Genomic DNA, 19851 nt, shown 5'->3' with positions numbered 1-19851 from the left:
GCTCTTCTTCCCATTTTCCCTTCAGTTCGCCCACCAAACCCCCTCTTCTCTCATCTCCCGGTATATCTCTGACACTTTGCCCTCCCCGACCCACACCCCCAAAAGCACCCTGCCCTGGATCCCTTGTGTCGGGAGCAGCGGAAATTCCCTCACCAGTTGTTTCGTGAACGCTCTCACCTGCATATATCTAAAGAAATTTCCCCGGGGCAGCTTATACTTTTCCTCAAGCGCTCCCAAGCTCGCAAACGTCCCTTTTATAAATAAATCTCCCACTCTCCTGATTCCTACCCGGTGCCAGCTCTGGAATCCTCAATCCAGCCTCCCTGGGGCAAACCTATGGTTGTTCCTGATCGGGGACCACACCGAGGCTCCCAACACACCCCTCTGTCGCCTCCATTGCCCCCAGATACTTAATGTTGCCGCCACCACTGGGTTCGTGGTAAATAATTTTGGTGAGAGCAGAAGTGGCGCCGTCACCAGCGCTTTTAAACTCGTCCCTTTACAGGACTTCATCTCCAACCTTTTCCACGCCGCTCCCTCTCCATCTATCATCCATTTACGAATCATCGCCACATTGGCAGCCCAGTAGTAGTCGCCCAAATTCGGCAACGCCAGTCCCCCTCTGTCTCTACTACGTTGTAGGAACCCCCTCCTTACCCTCGGGACCAGTGGACACAGATTTAAGGTAAGGGGCAGCAGAATAAAGGGATGCGAGGAAAGACTTTTCACCCGAGGGTGGCGGGAGTCTGGTACTCATTGCCTACAAGGGTGGTGGAGACAGAGCCCCTCATAACATTTAAGAAGTATTTAGATGTGCACTGCAATGCCAAAGCATAGAGGTTATGGGCTGGAGGTGCTGGAAAATGGGATTAGAATACTTACATGTTTGTTTTTGACCAGCACAGACACGATGGGTGGAACGGCCTTTTCTGTGCTGTCGACCTATATGACTAAGTGCATCCTAATTTCACTGAGTGGCCTAGCTCTAAATTGAAGATTTTGCCTCCTTGTTTTGGATTCTCTGATGAGATTAAATCATTTCTCTGCATATATGAAGTCTTTTCATGGTTTGAAAACAATTAAATCAGAGGATCCCTACAGTGCAGCAGGAGGCCATTGAGATCATTCAGCCCATCCAGCCTGCACTGACACTTCGAAAGAGCCCTCTACCCATTTCCACTCCCACATCCACCGCACCCTCGTAACCAAACCTGCATATTCCTGGATACTATGGGGCAATTTATCACAGCCAATCCACCTAACCTGCACATCTTAGGACTGTGGGAGGAAATCGGAGCACCCGAAGGAAACCCACGCAGACACTGGGAGAACGTACAAACTTCACAGAGACAGTGACCCAAGACCAGAGTTGAACCCAGGTCCCAAGTGCTGTGAGCAGCAGTGCCAACCACTGTGCCACCCATGATTCAGTCCTCCATCTTTTATACTCTAGGGAATACAAGCCAACTTTATGCAACCTCCCTTATAATTTGACCCTCGAAGCGCGGGTATCATTCTGGTGAACCTGCATTATGCCCACTTCAAAGGCCAATATATCCTTCCTGAAGTTCAATGTTCAAAAGTGAAAATAATACTCCAAACAGTGCCAGACCAAGGCTTTGTACAACTGAAGCATAACTCCCTCTCTCCTGTATTCCACCCAACTTGAGATAAAAGTCTACTTGACATTTTGATAGCTTTTTGAACCTACTTATCTTTAATGATTTGCATGTCTGGACACCCAAAACTCTTTGCTCCTCCACAGTTCTCATCGTCTCACCATTCAGAAAATGGTCTGATTTGTCTTTCTTGGATCCAGAGTGGATGACTTCACACTTTTCCATGTTAAACTAAATTTGCCTAAATACTAAATATTTAACGTACCTCACAACATGGTATTATCTGGGCCAAGAAGGAGAGGAGCAGCAGGTGGGAGAACACAGAGGTCCGAATATACCAGGACTGGAGTGCGGAGGTGGCGAAGAGGAGGGCCGGGTACAATCGAGTGAAGGCGGTGCTGCACAGGAAGGGGGTGAAGTTTGGCATGTTGCAGCCGGCGCGACTGTGGGTTACCTACAAGGACCGGCACCATTATTTTGAGTCCCCGGAGGAGGCGTGGGCCTTTGTTCAGGCCGAGAAGCTGGACACAGACTGAGGGGCCGGGATGGACGATTGGGGGCTGCGATGGATACGTTATGCCTATTTTTTGTTCGGGGGGGGGGGCCTTTGCATGGTTTTGGGTATCTTTTTTCTGTGTCTTTCTCTTTCGGGTTGGAGAGGGGGGGATGGGGTGGGTTGGGTACTGTTTTGGTTGGTGGCGGGGCCTGGTAGGTGGAGAGGTGCGGGGAAGCGAGGATTGTTTCCTGCGCTTAGAACGGAGGGGGGACGGGGAGAGCCTGTGGATGGGGATCGGGAGAGGAGGGTGTGCCACACAATGGGAGGAGTCGAAGGGGAGGCGGGAGTGGCCGGGGTCAGCAGGGGTCAGCTGACTTGCGGAAGTGCAATGGGGGGGGGGGGGGGGGGGGGGGGGAGTAAACCAGCTGGGATGGGCCCTAGCCCGGCTAGGGGGGGGGTCGAGTTGCTGCTGCTATGGTCAAGGGGGAGCTGGAGCGAGTGGGGGGGGTCGAGACAGGGGTATGCTGCTGTGGGGAACGGGCCGGGTGTGGGGTGCGGGCGCGTGGCTGGCCGAGGAGGGGTCATGGCTAGTCGGCGGGGGAGGGAGGCGGGAAGCCCCCTGATCCGGCTGATAACCTGGAATGTAAGGGGACTGAATGGGGCAGTTAAGCGGGCCCGCGTGTTCGCGCACCTGAAGGGGCTCAAGGCGGATGTGGTTATGCTTCAGGAGACACACCTGAAGGTGGCAGACCAGGTAAGACTAAGGAAAGGGTGGGTACGTCAGGTGTTTCATTCGGGGCTAGATGCCAAAAATCGAGGGGTGGCGATCTTGGTGGGAAAGAAGGTGTCATTCGAGGCGTCGAGCATTGTGGCAGATAATGGCGGTAGGTACGTAATGGTTAGTGGCAAGCTGCAGGGAGAGAAGGTGGTACTGGTCAATGTGTATGCCCCGAACTGGGACGATGCGGGTTTTATGCAGCGCGTGTTGGGTCGGATCCGATATGGAAGTGGGGGGCCTAATAATGGGGGGAGACTTTAACGCGGTGTTGGATCCGGCACAGGATCGCTCCAGGTCTCGGACGGGTAGGAAGCCGGCAGCGGCTAGAGTGCTGAGGAGATTTATGGACCAAATGGGAGGGGTAGACCCTTGGAGATTTGCAAGGCCGGGGGCTAGGGAATTTTCATTCTTCTCACATGTCCATAAGGCTTATTCTCAAATCGACTTTTTCATTTTGAGTAGGGCGCTGATAGCGAGAGTAGAGGATACCGAGTATTCGGCAATAGCCATTTCGGACCACACCCTGCATTGGGTGGACTTGGAGATGGGGGAGAAGAGGGACCAGCGCCCGTTGTGGCGCTTGGAGGTGGGGCTGTTGGTGGACGAGGTGGTGAGAGAGCGGGTCCGAGGAAGTATAGAGAGGTACTTGGAGACCAACGAGGTCCGAGTGGGGATGGTATGGGAGGCACTGAAGGCGGTGGCGAGGGGAGAGCTGATCTCCATTCGGGCCCACAAGGAGCGGAGGGAGAGGGAGAGGCTGGTGGGGGAGATGGTGAGGGTAGACAGGAGGTACGCGGAAGAGTCTGAGGAAGGATTGTTGAGGAAGAGGGGCAGCCTCCAGGCTGAATTCGACCTGGTGACCACCAGGAAGGTGGAGGTGCAGTGGAGGAAGGCCCAGGGGGCGATTTATGAGTATGGGGAAAAGGCAAGTCGGACGCTGGCGCATCAGCTTCGGAAGCGGGACGCAGCTAGGGAGATCGGGGGAGTTAAGGACAGGGGAGGGAGCGTGGTGCGGAGTGGGGTTGGCATCAATGGGGGCTTCAGGGACTTCTACGAGGAATTGTGCCGATCCGAGCCCCCACAGGAGGAGGGGGGGGATGGGCCGTTTCCTGGACCAATTGAGCTTTCCAAAGGTGGAAGAGGGACTGGTGGTGGGACTGGGGGCCCCGATTGGGCTGGAGGAGCTGATCAAAGGGATAGGAAGCACGCAGGCAGGGAAGGCACCGGGGCCGGACGGTTTCCCAGCCGAGTTCTATAAAGAATAAATGGACCTGTTGGGCCCGCTGTTAGTTCGGACCTTTAATGAGGCAAGGGGGGGGGGGCTTTACCCCCGACGATGTCCCGGGCACTGATCTCCTTGATCCTGAAGCGGGACAAGGATCCCCTGCAATGTGGGTCTTACAGACCGATTTCCTTGCTAAATATAGATGCCAAGGTGCTGGCGAAGGTCTTAGCTACGAGGATTGAGTGCCGCAGATCATCCATGAAGACCAGACAGGGTTTGTGAAGGGGAGACAGTTGAATGCGAATGTGCTGAGGCTTTTGAACGTTATCATGATGCCGGCGAGAAAGGGGGAGGCGGGGATAGTGGTGGCGATGGACGCTGAGAAAGCCTTCGATAGGGTGGAGTGGGGGTACCTGTGGGAGGTGCTGAAGAGGTTCGGGTTTGGGGAGGGGTTTGTCAGGTGGGTTAGGCTGTTGTATGAGGTCCCGATGGCGAGTGTGGCCACAAATAGGAGGAGGTCGGAGTACTTTTGGTTGCACCGAGGGACGAGACAGGGGTGTCCCCTGTCCCCCCCCTGCTCTTCGCACTGGCGATTGAACATTTGGCTATGGCACTGAGAGAGTCGAGGAACTGGAGGGGGTTGGTGCGGGGTGGGGCGGGGCATAGGGTGTCGCTTTATGCGGACGACCTGCTGCTGTATGTGGCGGATGCGGTGGGAGGAATGCCAGAGGTAATGAGGATCCTTAGGGAATTCGGGGACTTTTCGGGATACAAGCTCAAATGGGGAAGAGCGAGCTGTTCGTAGTTCAGCTCGGGGACCAGGAGAGGGGGATTGGCGAGCTCCCACTAAAAAGGGCGGAGAGGAGCTTCAGATATTTGGGGGTACAGGAAGCCAGGAGCTGGGGGGCCTTGCATAGGCTTAACTTTACAAGGCTGGTGGAGCAAATGGAGGAGTTCAAGAGGTGGGACGCATTGCCGCTGTCCTTGGCGGGTACTCTCCCCCCGGAGAACACCTTCAGGTACTTACAGGTAAGGGCGTTTGCCAGACGGCAGGTGGTGGAATTCCCGTGGCTACTGCCACACACAGTACAGGACAGGGTGCTCTCGGGGGGGGTGGGTGGGAGTGGGGAAGATCTCGGAAACTTACCAGGTGATGCAGGAGGAGGAGGATGGAGCAGTCAATCAAAATGACGGTGCTCCCAAGGCTTTTGTCCCTGTTCCAGTGCCTCCCCGTGTTTATCCCGAAGGCTTTTTTCAGGCGGGTTAACATAATGGGGTTTGTGTGGGCGCGAGGGACTCCGAGGGTGAGAAGGGTGTTCCTGGAGCAGAGTAGAGATGGGGGGGGCTGGGGCTGCCCAACCTCTGTGGGTACTACTGGGCCACCAATGCGACGATGGTGCGCAAGTAGTTGATGGAGGGGGATGCATGGAAGAGGTTGGAGACGGCGTCCTGTGTGGGTACGAGTCTGGGGGCGCTGGCAACGGCGCCGCTGCCGCTCCCTCCAAGGAGGTATACCATGAGCCCGGTGGTGGTTGCGGCCCTCAAAGTTTGGGGGCAGTGGAGGCGGCATGGGGGGGGGGGGGGGGGGGGGAGTTGGGGCCTCGGTGTGGACCCCATTACGGGGGAACCACCAGTTCGCCCCAGGAAGAACAGGTGGAGGGTTTTCGGGGTGGCACAGGGCAGGGATACAAAAGTTGGGGGACCTGTTTGTGGACAGGAAGTTTGCGAGCTTGGGTGAGCTGGAGGAGAAGTACGGGCTCCCCCCAGAGAACACCTTCAGGTACTTACAGGTAAGGGTGTTTGCCAGACAGCAGGTGGTGGAATTCCCACGGCTACTGCCACACACAGTACAGGACAGGGTGCTCTCGGGGGGCTGGGTGGGAGTGGGGAAGATCTCGGAAACTTACCAGGTGATGCAGGAGGAGGCCTCGGTGGTGGAGTTGAAAGGTAAGTGGGAGGAGGAGTTGGGAGAGGAGATCGAAGAGGGAACGTGGGCAGATGCCTTAGGGAGGGTGAACTCTTCCTCTTCGTGCGCGAGGCTCAGCCTCATACAGTTTAAGGTGCTGCACAGGGCACACATGACCGGGACAAGGATGAGCAGGTTCTTTGGGGGTGAGGACAGGTGTGTTAGGTGCTCAGGGAGCCCAGCAAATCACACCCACATGTTCTTGGCATGCCCAGCGCTGGAGGAATTTTGGAAGGGCGTAGCGAGGACAGTGTCGAGGGTGGTAGGATCCAGGGTCAAACCGGGCTGGGGGCTCACAATATTTAGGGTGGCAAGGAGCCAGGAGTGCAGGAGGAGAAAGAGGCCGGAATTCAGGCCTTTGCGTCCCTGGTGGCCCGGCGAAGGATTCTCCTTCAGTGGAAAGATGGAGAACATTTGGAGTACGGTGTACAGTTCTGGTCGCCTCATTTTAGGAAGGATGTGGAAGCTTTGGAAAAGGTGCAAAGAAGATTTACCAGGATGTTGCCTGGAATGGAGAGTAGGTCTTACGAGGAAAGGTTGAGGGTGCTAGGCCTTTTCTCATTAGAACGGAGAAGGATGAGGGGCGACTTGATAGAGGTTTATAAGATGATCAGGGGAATAGATAGAGTAGACAGTCAGAGACTTTTTCCCCGGGTGGAAAAAACCATTACAGGGGGACATAAATTTAAGGTGAAAGGTGGAAGATATAGGAGGGATATCAGAGGTAGGTTCTTTACCCAGAGAGTAGTGGGGGCATGGAATGCACTGCCTGTGGAAGTAGTTGAGTCGGAAACATTAGGGACCTTCAAGCAGCTATTGGATAGGTATATGGATTACAGTAAAATGATAGTGTAGATTTATTTGTTCTCAAGGGCAGCACGGTAGCATTGTGGATAGCACAATTGCTTCACAGCTCCAGGGTCCCAGGTTCGATTCCGGCTTGGGTCACTGTCTGTGCGGAGTCTGCACGTCCTCCCCGTGTTTGCGTGGGTTTCCTCCGGGTGCTCCGGTTTCCTCCCACAGTCCAAAGATGTGCGGGTTAGGTGAATTGGCCAATGATAAATTGCCCTTAATGTCCAAATTGCCCTTGGTGTTGGGTGGAAGTGTTGAGTTTGGGTAGGGTGCTCTTTCCAAGAGCCGGTGCAGACTCAAAGGGCCGAATGGCCTCCTTCTGCACTGTAAATTCAATGTTAATCTATGATTAATCTAGGACAAAGGTTCGGCACAACATCGTGGGCCGAAGGGCCTGTTCTGTGCTGTATTTTTCTATGTTCTATGTGAGGCCCCCAAGCGTGGAATCCTGGATCAGCGATATGGCGGGGTTTATTAAATTGGAGAGGGTGAAATTCGCCTCGAGAGGGTCGGTACAAGGGTTCTTTAGGCGGTGGCAACCGTTCTTAGACTTTCTGGCAGAACGATAGACATTGGTCGATGGCAGCAGCAGCTCGGGGGGGGGGGGGGGGGGGGGGGTTTACTTCATTTTTGTTTATGTTATTTACACCGGAGGGTCTGAGGGGGTGTATACACCTGTTGTGTTAAGTCGGGGTGTTAATGTTAATTTATTATTTATGTACAGAGGGAGGGGTTTGGGGGTTTGTTTTTCTAGATTGTGTTTTGTACTTAACCCTGTTGGGTTGTTTTTTCTTTCTCATTTTGTTATTGATATTTTATGAAAACCTTTAATTTAAAAAAAAAATGTTTTTCTTTTAAAACATGGTATTATCTGCAAACTTCGATATTCAACTTTCTATTCATTCATCCGAGCCATTGATAAATATGGTGAAAAGTGGAGGCCCCAGTACAGATCTCAGTGGAATACCATTTGTCACATTCTGCCAATTAAGAGTACATACTCATTACTTCCACTGTCATTTAAACCAATTTCTTATCCTTGTCAAGAGATTGCATCCAAACTGTTTGTATTTTCAATTTGTTACCATTCTTGTATACCTTATTAAATGCCTTCTTACACTGCGCATAACTAACATCCATAGACACTCCCTTATTTACAACAATCGTAACCTACAAAACAATTCAACTTCATTGGTTAGACAAGACACACTCTTTATAAATCCATGCTGACTTTTAAGATCAGCTCAAATTTAGTTACTTGCTCAGTCAATCTGTCACCATGTGCTTTGTCCAGAAATTTCAGACAAGTTTGTACTTGTACAGTTTATTTCATACTCTCTTCTTAAATAATGAAGAGGCAGCGGTGACATAGTGGTACTGACACTGGACTAGTAAACCAGAGGGTAATGCTCTGGGGACCCAGGTTCAAATACCGCCACTGCAGACAGTGAAATTCGAATTCAATAAAAATCTGGAATTAAAAGTCTAATGATGACCATGAAACCATTGTCAATTGTCGTAAAAAAAAACATCTGGTTCACTAACGTCCTTTGGGGGAGGAAATCTGCCGTCTTTACATGGTCTGGCCTACATGTGAGTCCATGGTTGACTCTTAACTGCCCTCAAGGGCAATTAAGGATGGGTAATAAATGCTGGCCCAGCCTGTGGTGCCCACGTCCCATGATTGAATAAAAAAAATACTTGTAATTTTTCAACCCATTGCAGAATTAAGTGCACTTTCAAAGATTACTAATGCATACCTTATGGAGGCAACCTCAGGTCCTGGCTATTTATCCACCTCAAATCTCATTTTCTCATCTTATAAAAACTGCATATCAAATTCAATAGGCTCTTCCCCGTGATTGAATATTAAGGCTTCCCTTGCACAGCTAGTAGTTTAAGCTCTTCCTCCACTGTGAGCATAGATGCCTTTTGCTCCCAGTTTTGCTCATTTTCCTACCCCATCATCATCTAGTCTGGCATACAAGTTAGGTACTTCAGGAGTGTTGCAGTGTCAGAGTGATTTCTCCTCTGAATCACATTTGCCTGTTTCCACAGTTCAGGTGGACATTAAAAGTGCAGTAGCATTTTTCAAAATGTAGGAAAGCATTGGTTAATATTACCCCCTTGACAATTATCACTAAAATAAGCAACTGGCAATCCATTTTGCTGTCAACACACTGGTTATATTTGCCTACGCCTGAAATTTCAAAGTAATTTACTGTATATAAAATTATTTTGGATGTTTCTAATAGACAAATGATGCTACATAAATGCAAACGGCACTCAGAGAGAAGAAATTCAACTAGGATTTCAGTTGAGTCTTGATTATGTCCAGAAAACCTTGCTACATACACACAGTGTAGACGCCAAGTGACATGCCCTTCACTGACCATCAATATCTAGGTTCACAGATACTTGACCAATGCCTGGATGATAACAAAGTACTCATGTAATTCTGCCTTAAACTTTGCTTGGAGTGGGAAGGAGTAAGGAAAAGCCCAGGACAATTCGTTTGTTCTGTAATACATCCAGAGCTAAACCGGCTCTCAAACTTTCCCACATCCTGGAATCGGCTGGAGCTTGCAAAGTGTAAAACGTAGGCCTACTTTATGGGGGGGGGGGGGGGGAATGAGGGGTTTGAATTGTTCCATGATGATAAGAGGAGTTTGAAAGTACATGTAACATTTCAGGGAGGAAAGTGGCTGGCAGCCTGTTCCTCTGTCCCCAACAGACGTTCTGAAAGTTTGTGCTGGTTCTCTTCCTCCTCACCTTCTCATCCTCAGAACAAGATGTAAACAAGTCATCCATTTTATAAGCAACGCCTCCGGATCTCTCTCTGTGACACCGGCTTCAAGCGAACAGCCTCCCCTCCGTCCCTCCACCGGTCCCCACTCTCGCTGCATGAGGCCCCGCCGTCAGGCGGCGACAACCGCCCGCCCGCCTTCTCGTTTCACACTCCGGTTTTGCATCGAGACTCACCTTCGTCCGAGTCGCGGGCCCGGATGCTGCGGTCGTCCTCCTCGTCCACGCTGTCCAGCTCCTCCTCATCGTTGTAATAATCTACGATGGGCGAGAGGAGAGTGGCGGACATCTTCCCCGCCAAGCCGCCCTCTCCCCTCCCCCACAGCAACCGCAGCCCCGGGCGCGCCACCGCCTGCCTGCCGGGGCCTCGCACGACAGACAGCGGTGGCGGCCAGGGACGGGCCACCGGCGGTGGCGACGCCACAGCGACGGCACCGAGGCCACTCGCGCCCCGGTGACGAGAGGGAGGCCACGTCGTCCGAGCTGGGCTCTGGCAGTCAGGCAGTGAAAGAGGCACCTAAGCAAGGCTGGGGTTGGGGCACTGGCAGGTGGGGCTGCAGGAAGCGAAGTCCGGGCTGCGCGAGCCGGCGCTGTCAATCATCATCATCATTTTTGTTGTTGCTGCTGCTGGCGGCTGTGGCCAGTGTTGCATGTACTGTAGCTGCACCACATCATTCATGTTTGCAATCATTTCAACTACCAGCAACTTGGACGTGGCCGACTGGTGCTGGTACGAACTGTCTTGTACGCCTTAAAATGTAAATCCAATTCGGACCAATCGACCATTTCCAAATTTTGCTGTTCTGTTACCCCTTCTTTCTGCAATGTTGTGATCATTTTCCAGCCCCTGCAGCCAAATTCTGCACATAGATGTTGTAATCCCTGCAGCTCATTTTGCATGACTTGTTTGCTGAATGTGGTAAACACCACTGGTAACACATTGCATGTATTACAGGTACCACTGTAAATCCCAGCCTGCTGGCTCCTCCCAGCAGGCGAGGTATAAAAGTATATGCTCTCCTGCACTGCTCCCATTCTGGTTCCAGCTGCAGGAGGCACAACATCTTGTGCAATAAAGCCTTGATTGTTTCACCATTCTCGTCTCGTAATTGATGGTACATCACTGAATAAGGTGATTATGCATAGCCACGGGCATCTCTCCCTTTAGCGAGACAAGTGGTTATAAAGCTGGAGGGTTCCGTTCCACGTCAAGCATGGGGGAAGGCAAGGAGGAACGTGTTCCAGAAACCGATTGAATCCACGCCATTGGCATGCTACACCACACTCTAGCCCAGGCATTGTCGAACTCAGGGGCACGACCCGCGGGTGGGCCGCGGGCGGGTGTTGGCAGGGTCATGGAAACGTCTGTCGAGGCGTTCGGATCATGCAAATCCGCGCGCAGCAGCCGGCTTTTAATAATGCCGGCTGCGAGCTGCCTTCAAAAGGGCCAGGAACAGATTTTAAAAATCCGTCTGCACTGCGCATGTGTGCCCGATCATTGGTGCGCATGCGCAGTGCGGCCGCATTTTTTTTATATGGTCGCAGCCTTTTTGTTTCAAGTTCGGGGGCCAAAGGGACCCAAAACCATTTCCTCCATTTTTGTCAGCAACAAACAAGGTAAGAGAAAATGGTGGGTTGCGCAAGTCGGGCGGCGTGGGCCGCAAAGGTCGGCCGGTGTGGGTCGCGAACGTCGGCCGGCGTGGGTCGCAAACGTCAGCCGGGCTGGGTTCCGAAGGTTGGCCAGTTGGTAAAAATGGGTCCCTGGAAAAAAAAGTTTGGAAAACACTGCTCGAGCCGACATTTTGAAAGATAAATAGATTTTATGACATCAGGAGTATAAGATTGTTCTTTTTCTGCAACATTAACTTGTTCCTCTTTTCACAGATCTTGCTTGATCTGCTGGGTGCTTTCTGTTTTTTTTCAGGTTCCCAGCTTTCACAGTATAAGAAAACTCACCATAAACAGGTCCAGGCAGCGGGCCACCGAGGGGGTGGTCAGGCCAGACTGTCTGCCCCTCTTTTGCAGCTATGTTCGCGGCCGGGTGAGGGAGCGTGTAGTGTCCACTGGCACCAATATAGCTTTCCATGCCCAATGGGCACCGCAGAGGCTGGAGTACTTTAGCAACCCTCTGAACCTCACTTTGAATTGATGTTCATCAAGTTTCCATTGCTCTTTGTTTTGTTTGGGCAGTGCCACTATCAGGAGCAGCTCCTTTTAATTTGACCCTGAGTTTGTTTAATTTATTATAATTGTTTGGCCTTAAAAGCGTCCAGAATATAAGATTTCAGATCATATTCGGGGTGAATTGTGTGCAACATGTCTCCAGTTTATTGGAATTCATTACCTTCCCTTTGGCTCAAGGGTGACTGGCTGGTTACTGGTAGAATCTCTCTGAGCCCTGTCCTTAATTAAAATGTATTTCTTAAAATAAAATTGTATCCCGGCAAAGAAATTTTAATGCAACACTGATTAAGTAGTTTGCTTATTTAAAGTGCTTTGAAAACTTAATGTCATCCGAATTTTAAAGATCATCTTGGTTCTTTGGCCTGTGACTGATGCATCCTTAATAACAGTGAAGATGATAATAATGATGACTCCATCTGCCAATTATGGAATAAGTGGCACCCCATTGAATTTCCCAAAAGTTCAAAATAATCACATTTTTATACACAAAACGAGTGACTTCACTGTCGTGGTGTGGTGAGCGATGAGGCATTTTGGATCCACATGTAAATAATAATCCAGCTCCTAAATATTTACAAATAATATAACGCCAGTAAAATTATTTTAAAACCAAGTAAAGGAGTTACTATGCTTGCACTTCTTGTAGTGCATGTTTATTAAAAAACCTTTAAATTGTAAGAGCTTTTAGCTTGGGAGAAAAAAATAGCAAAGTACGATTATAGTTTTGATATTGTATTCAAGTAAAGCCATCCCATATATATATATATTTTAAATATATTTAGAGTACCCATTTATTATTATTTCTTTTTTTCCCAATTAAGGGACAATTTTGCGTAGCCAGTCCACCTAACCTGCACATCTTTGGGTTGTGGGGGTGAAATCCACACACACACGGGGAGAATGTGCAAACTCCAGACAGGCAGTGCCCCAGGGCCAGGATCGAACCTGGGTCCTCAGCGCCGTGAGGCATCAACGCTAACCACTGTGCCACCGTGCCGCCCTGAAAGTCCTCGCATATATGCAATATGATGCACAGAATTACTTTCTTGCCTCAAAAAGATCTGTCAAGCATCTTGTTACTGTCTGCCTCAAAATGTTCAGAGCTTCTGAGGTGGGGCCAGAAATGGTTTGAGGGAACTATTTGCTCAGCCAACCTTCCTGGAATAAATTATCTTCACAATCGCATTACTTAGAAGCGAGACTGCCTTTCTCTCTTTCCTCATGACTCACTTATTTGGTTGGTGGGGTGGGTGTATTTCTACCCCTGCAATCACATCTATTGACTGGAACCAATCTAGGCATATTTTGTTTGACACCAATAACATTCAAATCTTCTATTGTATTTATTTGCACTTCACGTTTCTGCTAATTTTCCTCCTCAGAAGATATGGGGAGGTGATAATTTTGATTGTTGCTAGAAAATTAGCAATTTTGAAACAGACGGCGGTTAATGAAGCTAATTGTTTAAAATGGGTTCATCCTCCAAGCTCTCGCTGCTCCCCCATTTCTGGCCTTTTGTGCATTCCCAATTTTAATCGCTCCGGGCCATTGCTGGTCAGAAAAGTAAATTACTGTGGATGCTGGAATCTGAAACAAACAGAAAATTCTGGAAAATCTCAGCAGGTCTGACAGCTGGCCATGCCTTCAGTTACCTAGATCTTGAGCTCTGGCATTCCCCTGTTCTATCTCTTGTGCCTGTGTAGCTCTCGTTTGTGATATTAAAATGTTCCATAAAACAAATCTCTTTGACCAATTTCAGGTCACTGGTTCAAATAGCTCTTTCTGTGGTCTGATGTTGCACTTTGTCTGATGACGCTCCCATGAAGCATCGAGGGACATTTAAATCGCTATATAAATGCAAGTTGCTGTTATTGAATAGGTTGGCAGATACTTGAAAATCCTCACTACCTGCACCAGGGTATGTTGCTCCTTTCTTACACAGACATGTCGTTAGCCAGATGGACTTGGATGCATTGTTTGCTGCAGGTCTTTCGCAACTGGGGGACACTGCAGGACATTCATTGCATTATCAGTTGAAATAATGAAATATCTAATGCATGTCAATCTTCAATTAGTTTGATTCAACTCCATTTGATTATTTTCAGTGGTGCACTCTTAAAGGAGGCTATTTACACTACTGACATGTCCAAACACACTCAGGAACATTGTCATTTTCCCAGTTTAATTAAGGAAAGAAAGCTCCTGACTTCGGGAAATATGTCAACTTATCAAAGTCAGACACATTGGGTGAAATTACTTGTTTCTTTTTGTATGTACTTTTGCATTTGTAGCCTAAAGTGTGAGACACATATGCTGGTCAGAAAACCTACGTTTTGCAACAATGCTCACTTCCTGTTCAGAAACCTTACTTCCTGTTGTCACAATTTGAATATAATTTATACTGTATTCAATGCTGCAAAATTTAAATAATTTCATAATTTAATTTAAGGATCAATTTCCCACTTGATTGTTTTATTCACTTAACCTAATTAACATTTTTGGATTTTGAAGTAGCTTTGAGTTATCACAAATAGATTGTCACATCAATATTTATAATGAAAATTTCAATGTAATAATTCTGAATGAAAAAATGAAGTAAAGCGAATTGGCATTTTATAGAACAGAAAAATTCTGACCAACAATCCCAACTTTGTTTCAGGGCAGCCTGCGTTGATGGTTTTACAACATGAGTGACTCAGCTCTGCTCACTACTTTATGATACCATATTTTCAGGTATTTTTGTTACAAAGAACAAAGAAAAGTACAGCACATGAACAGGCCCTTCGGCCCTCCAAGCCTGTGCCGGCCATGCTGCCCGTCTAAACTAAAATCTTCTACACTTCCGGGGTCTGTATCCCTCTATTCCCATCCTATTCAGGTATTTGTCAAGATGCCCCTTAAATGTCACTATCGTCCCTGCTTCCACCACCTCCTCAGGCAGCAGGTTGCAGACACCCACTACCCTCTGTGTAAAAAAAACTTGCCTCGTACATCTCCTCTAAACCTTGCCCCTCGCACCTTAAACCTATGCCCCTAGTAATTGACCCCTCTACCCTGGGAAAAAGCCTCTGATTATCCACTCTGTCTATGCCCCTCATAATTTTGGAGACCAATATCAGGTCGCCCCTCAACCTCCGTCATTCCAGTGAGAACAAACCAAGTTTATTCAACCTCTCCTCATAGCTAATGCCGTCCATACCAGGCAACATCCTGGTAAATCTCTTCTGCACCCTTTCTAAAGCCTCCATATCCTTCTGGTAGTGTGGCGCCAGAATTGAACACCAGACTCCAACTGTGGCCGAACTAAGGTTCTATACGGCTGCAACATGACTTGCCAATTTTTGTACGCAATGCCCCGGCCAATGAAGGCAAGCATGCCGTATGCCTTCTTGACTACCTTCTCCACCTGTGTTGCCCCTTTCAGTGACCTGGACACCTGTTACTTATCACATGGTTAAAATTCCATGAATTAATAGAGTGACTGGCACTAATATATATGCAGGTTTACATTGCTCTGATGAGGTGGGAATGATTTTGACGACCAGAAAGTTTCATCATCATAATTTTTGGCAATCTCCTTTGTTGAGGAGGATTGCTCCTTGCGGATGGCTGGGTTTAAGTGAGGTGCCAGTGTTTGATGTGGGTTTTCAGATGTTTATGGGTCCTATTTCAGCTTTGCAAGCTCTCCTACAACGAGGACAACAGTTGTCAGCCAGCAGAGGTGGTGGCAAAATGTTGGCTTGAGCAGCTGCCCTCTCTTTCCATCTCTCTCGCCATTGTCTCTCACTGGCTGCTCTTTTGATTGTAAGTTCTTTACACCATTTTTGATGATGGATCACCACTTTGGTCACAATTGGGCATTAAGGTACAACAATATGACGAAGTTAATAGTCCAGACCATCTTGGAGGTTTGAGGTTGACTTTGAAGCATTTCCTTTACCCCCCATCTGAATGAGCTCCTTGGCGTTTCTCTAAGTAGAGCACCTTTTTGGGTAACCTTGAATTAGGCATTCTGACAACATATCCCATCCATCTCAGCTGATGTGAGATTGACATTACCTCAATACTTGGCATGTCTGTGTTTTGGAGGATAATCATGTTTGCTCCTGATTTGCAAGATCTTTCTAAGATAGCGCTAATTATATTGTTCTCAGGCCTTGTTATGGAGGGGGGCACGGTAGCACAGTGGGTAGCACAGTTGCTTCACAGCTCCAGGGTCCCAGGTTCGATTCCCACATTGGGTCACTGTCTGCGGAGTCTGCACGTTCTCCCCGTGTCTGCATGGTTTCCTCCCACAGACCAAAGATGTGCAGGTTAGGTGGATTGGCCATGCTAAATTGCCCTTAGTGTCCAAAAAGGTTGGGTGGGGTTGCTGAGTTACGGGGATAGGGCGGGGTTGTGGGCTTCGGTGGGGTGCTCTTTCCAAAGGGCCGGTGCAGACTCGATGGGCTAAATGGCCTACTTCAGCACTGTAAATTCTATGATTCTAATTCTATGAACTGTAAGATATCCAAGCCTCAGCAACCATAGAGAAGCCTGGGGGAAACTACTTCCTGATAGACTGAATGTAGTCTGACATCACGAATCTTGAAAACTTGAGTATGTCATTTACCATAGACTGAGATATCCATTGGATTTAGTGCTGCACCTGTGTATCCAATGTCAGCTTTTTGAGATAGAGAACTTCGAAGAAATGGGAAGTGAAGGACATTATCCAACACTTCACCATGAACCTGAATTAAAGGTATTGAATTGGAAGTTGGTAAAGGACCTAGGTCTTTATGGTGTTTGTGGAAAGTCCAATGCTCTCATGGGCTTCCGTGAAAAGAACAAATATCTGTTGTAGTTCTTCTTCAGTGAGCACTAATTTGTGCATCATCAGCATACTGTGGTTCTATTACGGAAATGGTGATTATGGGGCAGCACGGTAGCACGGTGGTTAGCACAGTTGCTTCACCGCTCCAGGGTCCCAGGTTCGATTCCTGGCTTGGTTCACTGTCTGTGCGGAGTCTATACGTTCTCCCCATGTCTGCGTGGGTTTCCTCCGAGTGCTCCAACAAAGAACAAAGAAATTACAGCACAGGAACAGGCCCTTCGGCCCTCCAAGCCCGTGCCGACCATGCTGCCCGACTAAACTACAATCTTCTACACTTCCTGGGTCCGTATCCCTCTATTCCCATCCTATTCATGTACTTGTCAAGACGCCCCTTAAATGTCACTATTGTCCCTGCTTCCACCACCTCCTCTGGTAGCGAGTTCCAGGCACCCACTACCCTCTGCGTAAAAAACTTGCCTCGTACATCTACTCTAAACCTTGCCCCTCTCACCTTAAACCTATGCCCCCTAGTAATTGACCCCTCTACCCCGGGGGAAAGCCTCTGACTATCCACTCTGTCTATGCCCCTCATAATTTTGTAGACCTCTATCAGGTCGCCCCTCAACCTCCTTCGTTCCAGTGAGAACAAACAGAGTTTATTCAACCGCTCCTCATAGCTAATGCCCTCCATACCAGGCAACATTCTGGTAAATCTCTTCTGCACCCTCTCTAAAGCCTCCACATCCTTCTGGTAGTGTGGCGACCAGAATTGAACACTATACTCCAAGTGTGGCCTAACTAAGGTTCTATACAGCTGCAACATGACTTGCCAATTCTTATACTCAATGCCCCGGCCAATGAAGGCAAGCATGCAGTGTGCCTTCTTGACTACCTTCTCCACCTGTGTTGCCCCTTTCAGTGACCTGTGGACCTGGACTCCTAGATCTCTTTGACTTTCAATACTCTTGAGGGTTCTACCATTCACTGTATATTCCCTACCTGCATTAGACCTTCCAAAATGCATTACCTCACATTTGTCCGGATTAAACTCCATCTGCCATCTCTCCGCCCAAGTCTTCAAACAATCTAAATCCTGCTGTATCCTCTGACAGTCCTCATCGCTATCCGCAATTCCACTAACCTTTGTGTCGTCTGCAAACTTACTAATCAGACCAGTTACATTTTCCTCTAAATCATTTATATATACTACAAATAGCAACGGTCCCAGCACTGATCCCTGTGGAACACCACTGGTCACAGCCCTCCAATTAGAAAAGCATCCTTCCATTGCTACTCTCTGCCTTCTATGACCTAGCCAGTTCTGTATCCACCTTGCCAGCTCACCCCTGATCCCGTGTGACTTCACCTTTTGCACTAGTCTACCATGAGGGACCTTGTCAAAGGCCTTACTGAAGTCCATATAGACAACATCCACTGCCCTACCTGCATCAATCATCTTAGTGACCTCCTCGAAAAACTCTATCAAGTTAGTGAGACACGACCTCCCCTTCACAAAACCATGCTGCCTCTCACTAATACGTCCATTTGCCTCCAAATGGGAGTAGATCCTGTCTCGAAGAATTCTCTCCAGTAATTTCCCTACCACTGAAGTAAGGCTCACCGGCCTGTAGTTCCCTGGATTATCCTTGATACCCTTCTTAAACAGAGGAACAACATTGGCTATTCTCCAGTCCTCCGGGACATCCCCTGAAGACAGTGAGGATCCAAAGATTTCTGTCAAGGCCTCAGCAATTTCCTCTCCAGCCTCCTTCAGTATTCTGGGGTAGATCCCATCAGGCCCTGGGGACTTATCTACCTTAATATTTTTTAAGACACCCAACACCTCGTCTTTTTGGATCTCAATGTGACCCAGGCTATCTACACACCCTTCTCCAGACTCAACATCTACCAATTTCTTCTCTTTGGTGAATACTGATGCAAAGTATTCATTTAGTACCTCACCCATTTCCTCTGGCTCCACACATAGATTCCCTTGCCTATCCTTCAGTGGGCCAACCCTTTCCCTGGCTACCCTCTTGCTTTTTATGTACGTGTAAAAAGCCTTGGGATTTTCCTTAACCCTATTTGCCAATGACTTTTCGTGACCCCTTCTAGCCCTCCTGACTCCTTGCTTAAGTTCCTTCCTACTTTCCTTATATTCCACGCAGGCTTCATCTGTTCCCAGCCTTCTAGCCCTGACAAATGCCTCCTTTTTCTTTTTGATGAGGCCTACAATATCTCTCGTCATCCAAGGTTCCCGAAAATTGCCGTATTTATCCTTCTTCCTCACAGGAACATGCCGGTCCTGAATTCCTTTCAACTGACACTTGAAAGCCTCCCACATGTCAGATGTTGATTTGCCCTCAAACATCCGCCCCCGATCTATGTTCTTCAGTTCCCGCCTAATATTGTTTCCTCCCACAGTCCAAAGATGTGCCGGTTAGATGGATTGGTTATGCTAAATTGCCCTTAGTGTCCAAAAAAGGTTAGGTGGGGTTACAGGGATAGGGTGGAGGTGTGGACTTGGTCAGGGTGCTCTTTCCGAGGGCCGGTGCAGACTCGATGAGCCGAATGGCCTTTTTCTGCACTGTAAATTCTATGATTATATTAGTTTTAGCCTTTAGCAGGTTGAGGTTGAGTGTTAGTAGGATATAAGCTGGTTGGTAAAACCAAGACATCGAGCTTTTCTTTACTAAGAGTGTTCATTGACTTGTTCAGTCTCACAGCTCTCCTGACACATGACCCAGTGTCCCAACCATCCCCTGTCTATATGTGCTCAAACAGAAATAATACCAATCATCTGTTTTGCTTAACCATAAACAATGTAATTGACAAACAGCGTAATGACAGCAGGATAACACTGAAGACTATGTCAGTGGTGTTTTCTTCTTGAATTTCAACCAGTTGAGGTTGAAAAGCTTTTCATCCATCCTGTAAATGATGTCGACCCCACTGGGAAGCTTGGTCTTGACAAGGTGAAGGATGATGATGATGAAGATGGAGAAAAGGCTGGGGGCAATGACACATCCCTGCTTGAAGGTTTCTGTCTTATTTCCGTCAGTGGGGACTGTTGCTGGCATCTTGTCATGGAGAAGTCGGAGGATGTTGAT

General features: G+C 48.6%; 1 protein-coding gene across 2 annotated transcripts in view; it reads right to left on the bottom strand.

The window, feature by feature from the left end:
• The window catches only part of suds3 (SDS3 homolog, SIN3A corepressor complex component), an 88490-nt gene extending 78047 nt beyond the window's left edge, over nt 1-10443 (bottom strand). The window contains exon 1 of one of the 2 annotated variants that reach the window (XM_072496989.1): nt 9919-10443. In XM_072496989.1, the coding sequence (XP_072353090.1) occupies nt 9919-10030 (112 nt within the window). In that variant the 5' untranslated portion in view covers nt 10031-10443. The remainder of the gene's footprint in view (nt 1-9918) is intronic. The other variant, XM_072496981.1, reaches the window with a different exon arrangement.
• Between the last annotated feature and the right edge of the window lie 9408 nt (nt 10444-19851).

Source organism: Scyliorhinus torazame, chromosome 1, assembly GCF_047496885.1.
Source record: "Scyliorhinus torazame isolate Kashiwa2021f chromosome 1, sScyTor2.1, whole genome shotgun sequence".
Lineage (NCBI taxonomy): Eukaryota > Metazoa > Chordata > Chondrichthyes > Carcharhiniformes > Scyliorhinidae > Scyliorhinus > Scyliorhinus torazame.
The sequence above is the reverse complement of the archived record's forward strand: the minus strand, read 5'-3'. Positions and strand labels throughout refer to the sequence as shown.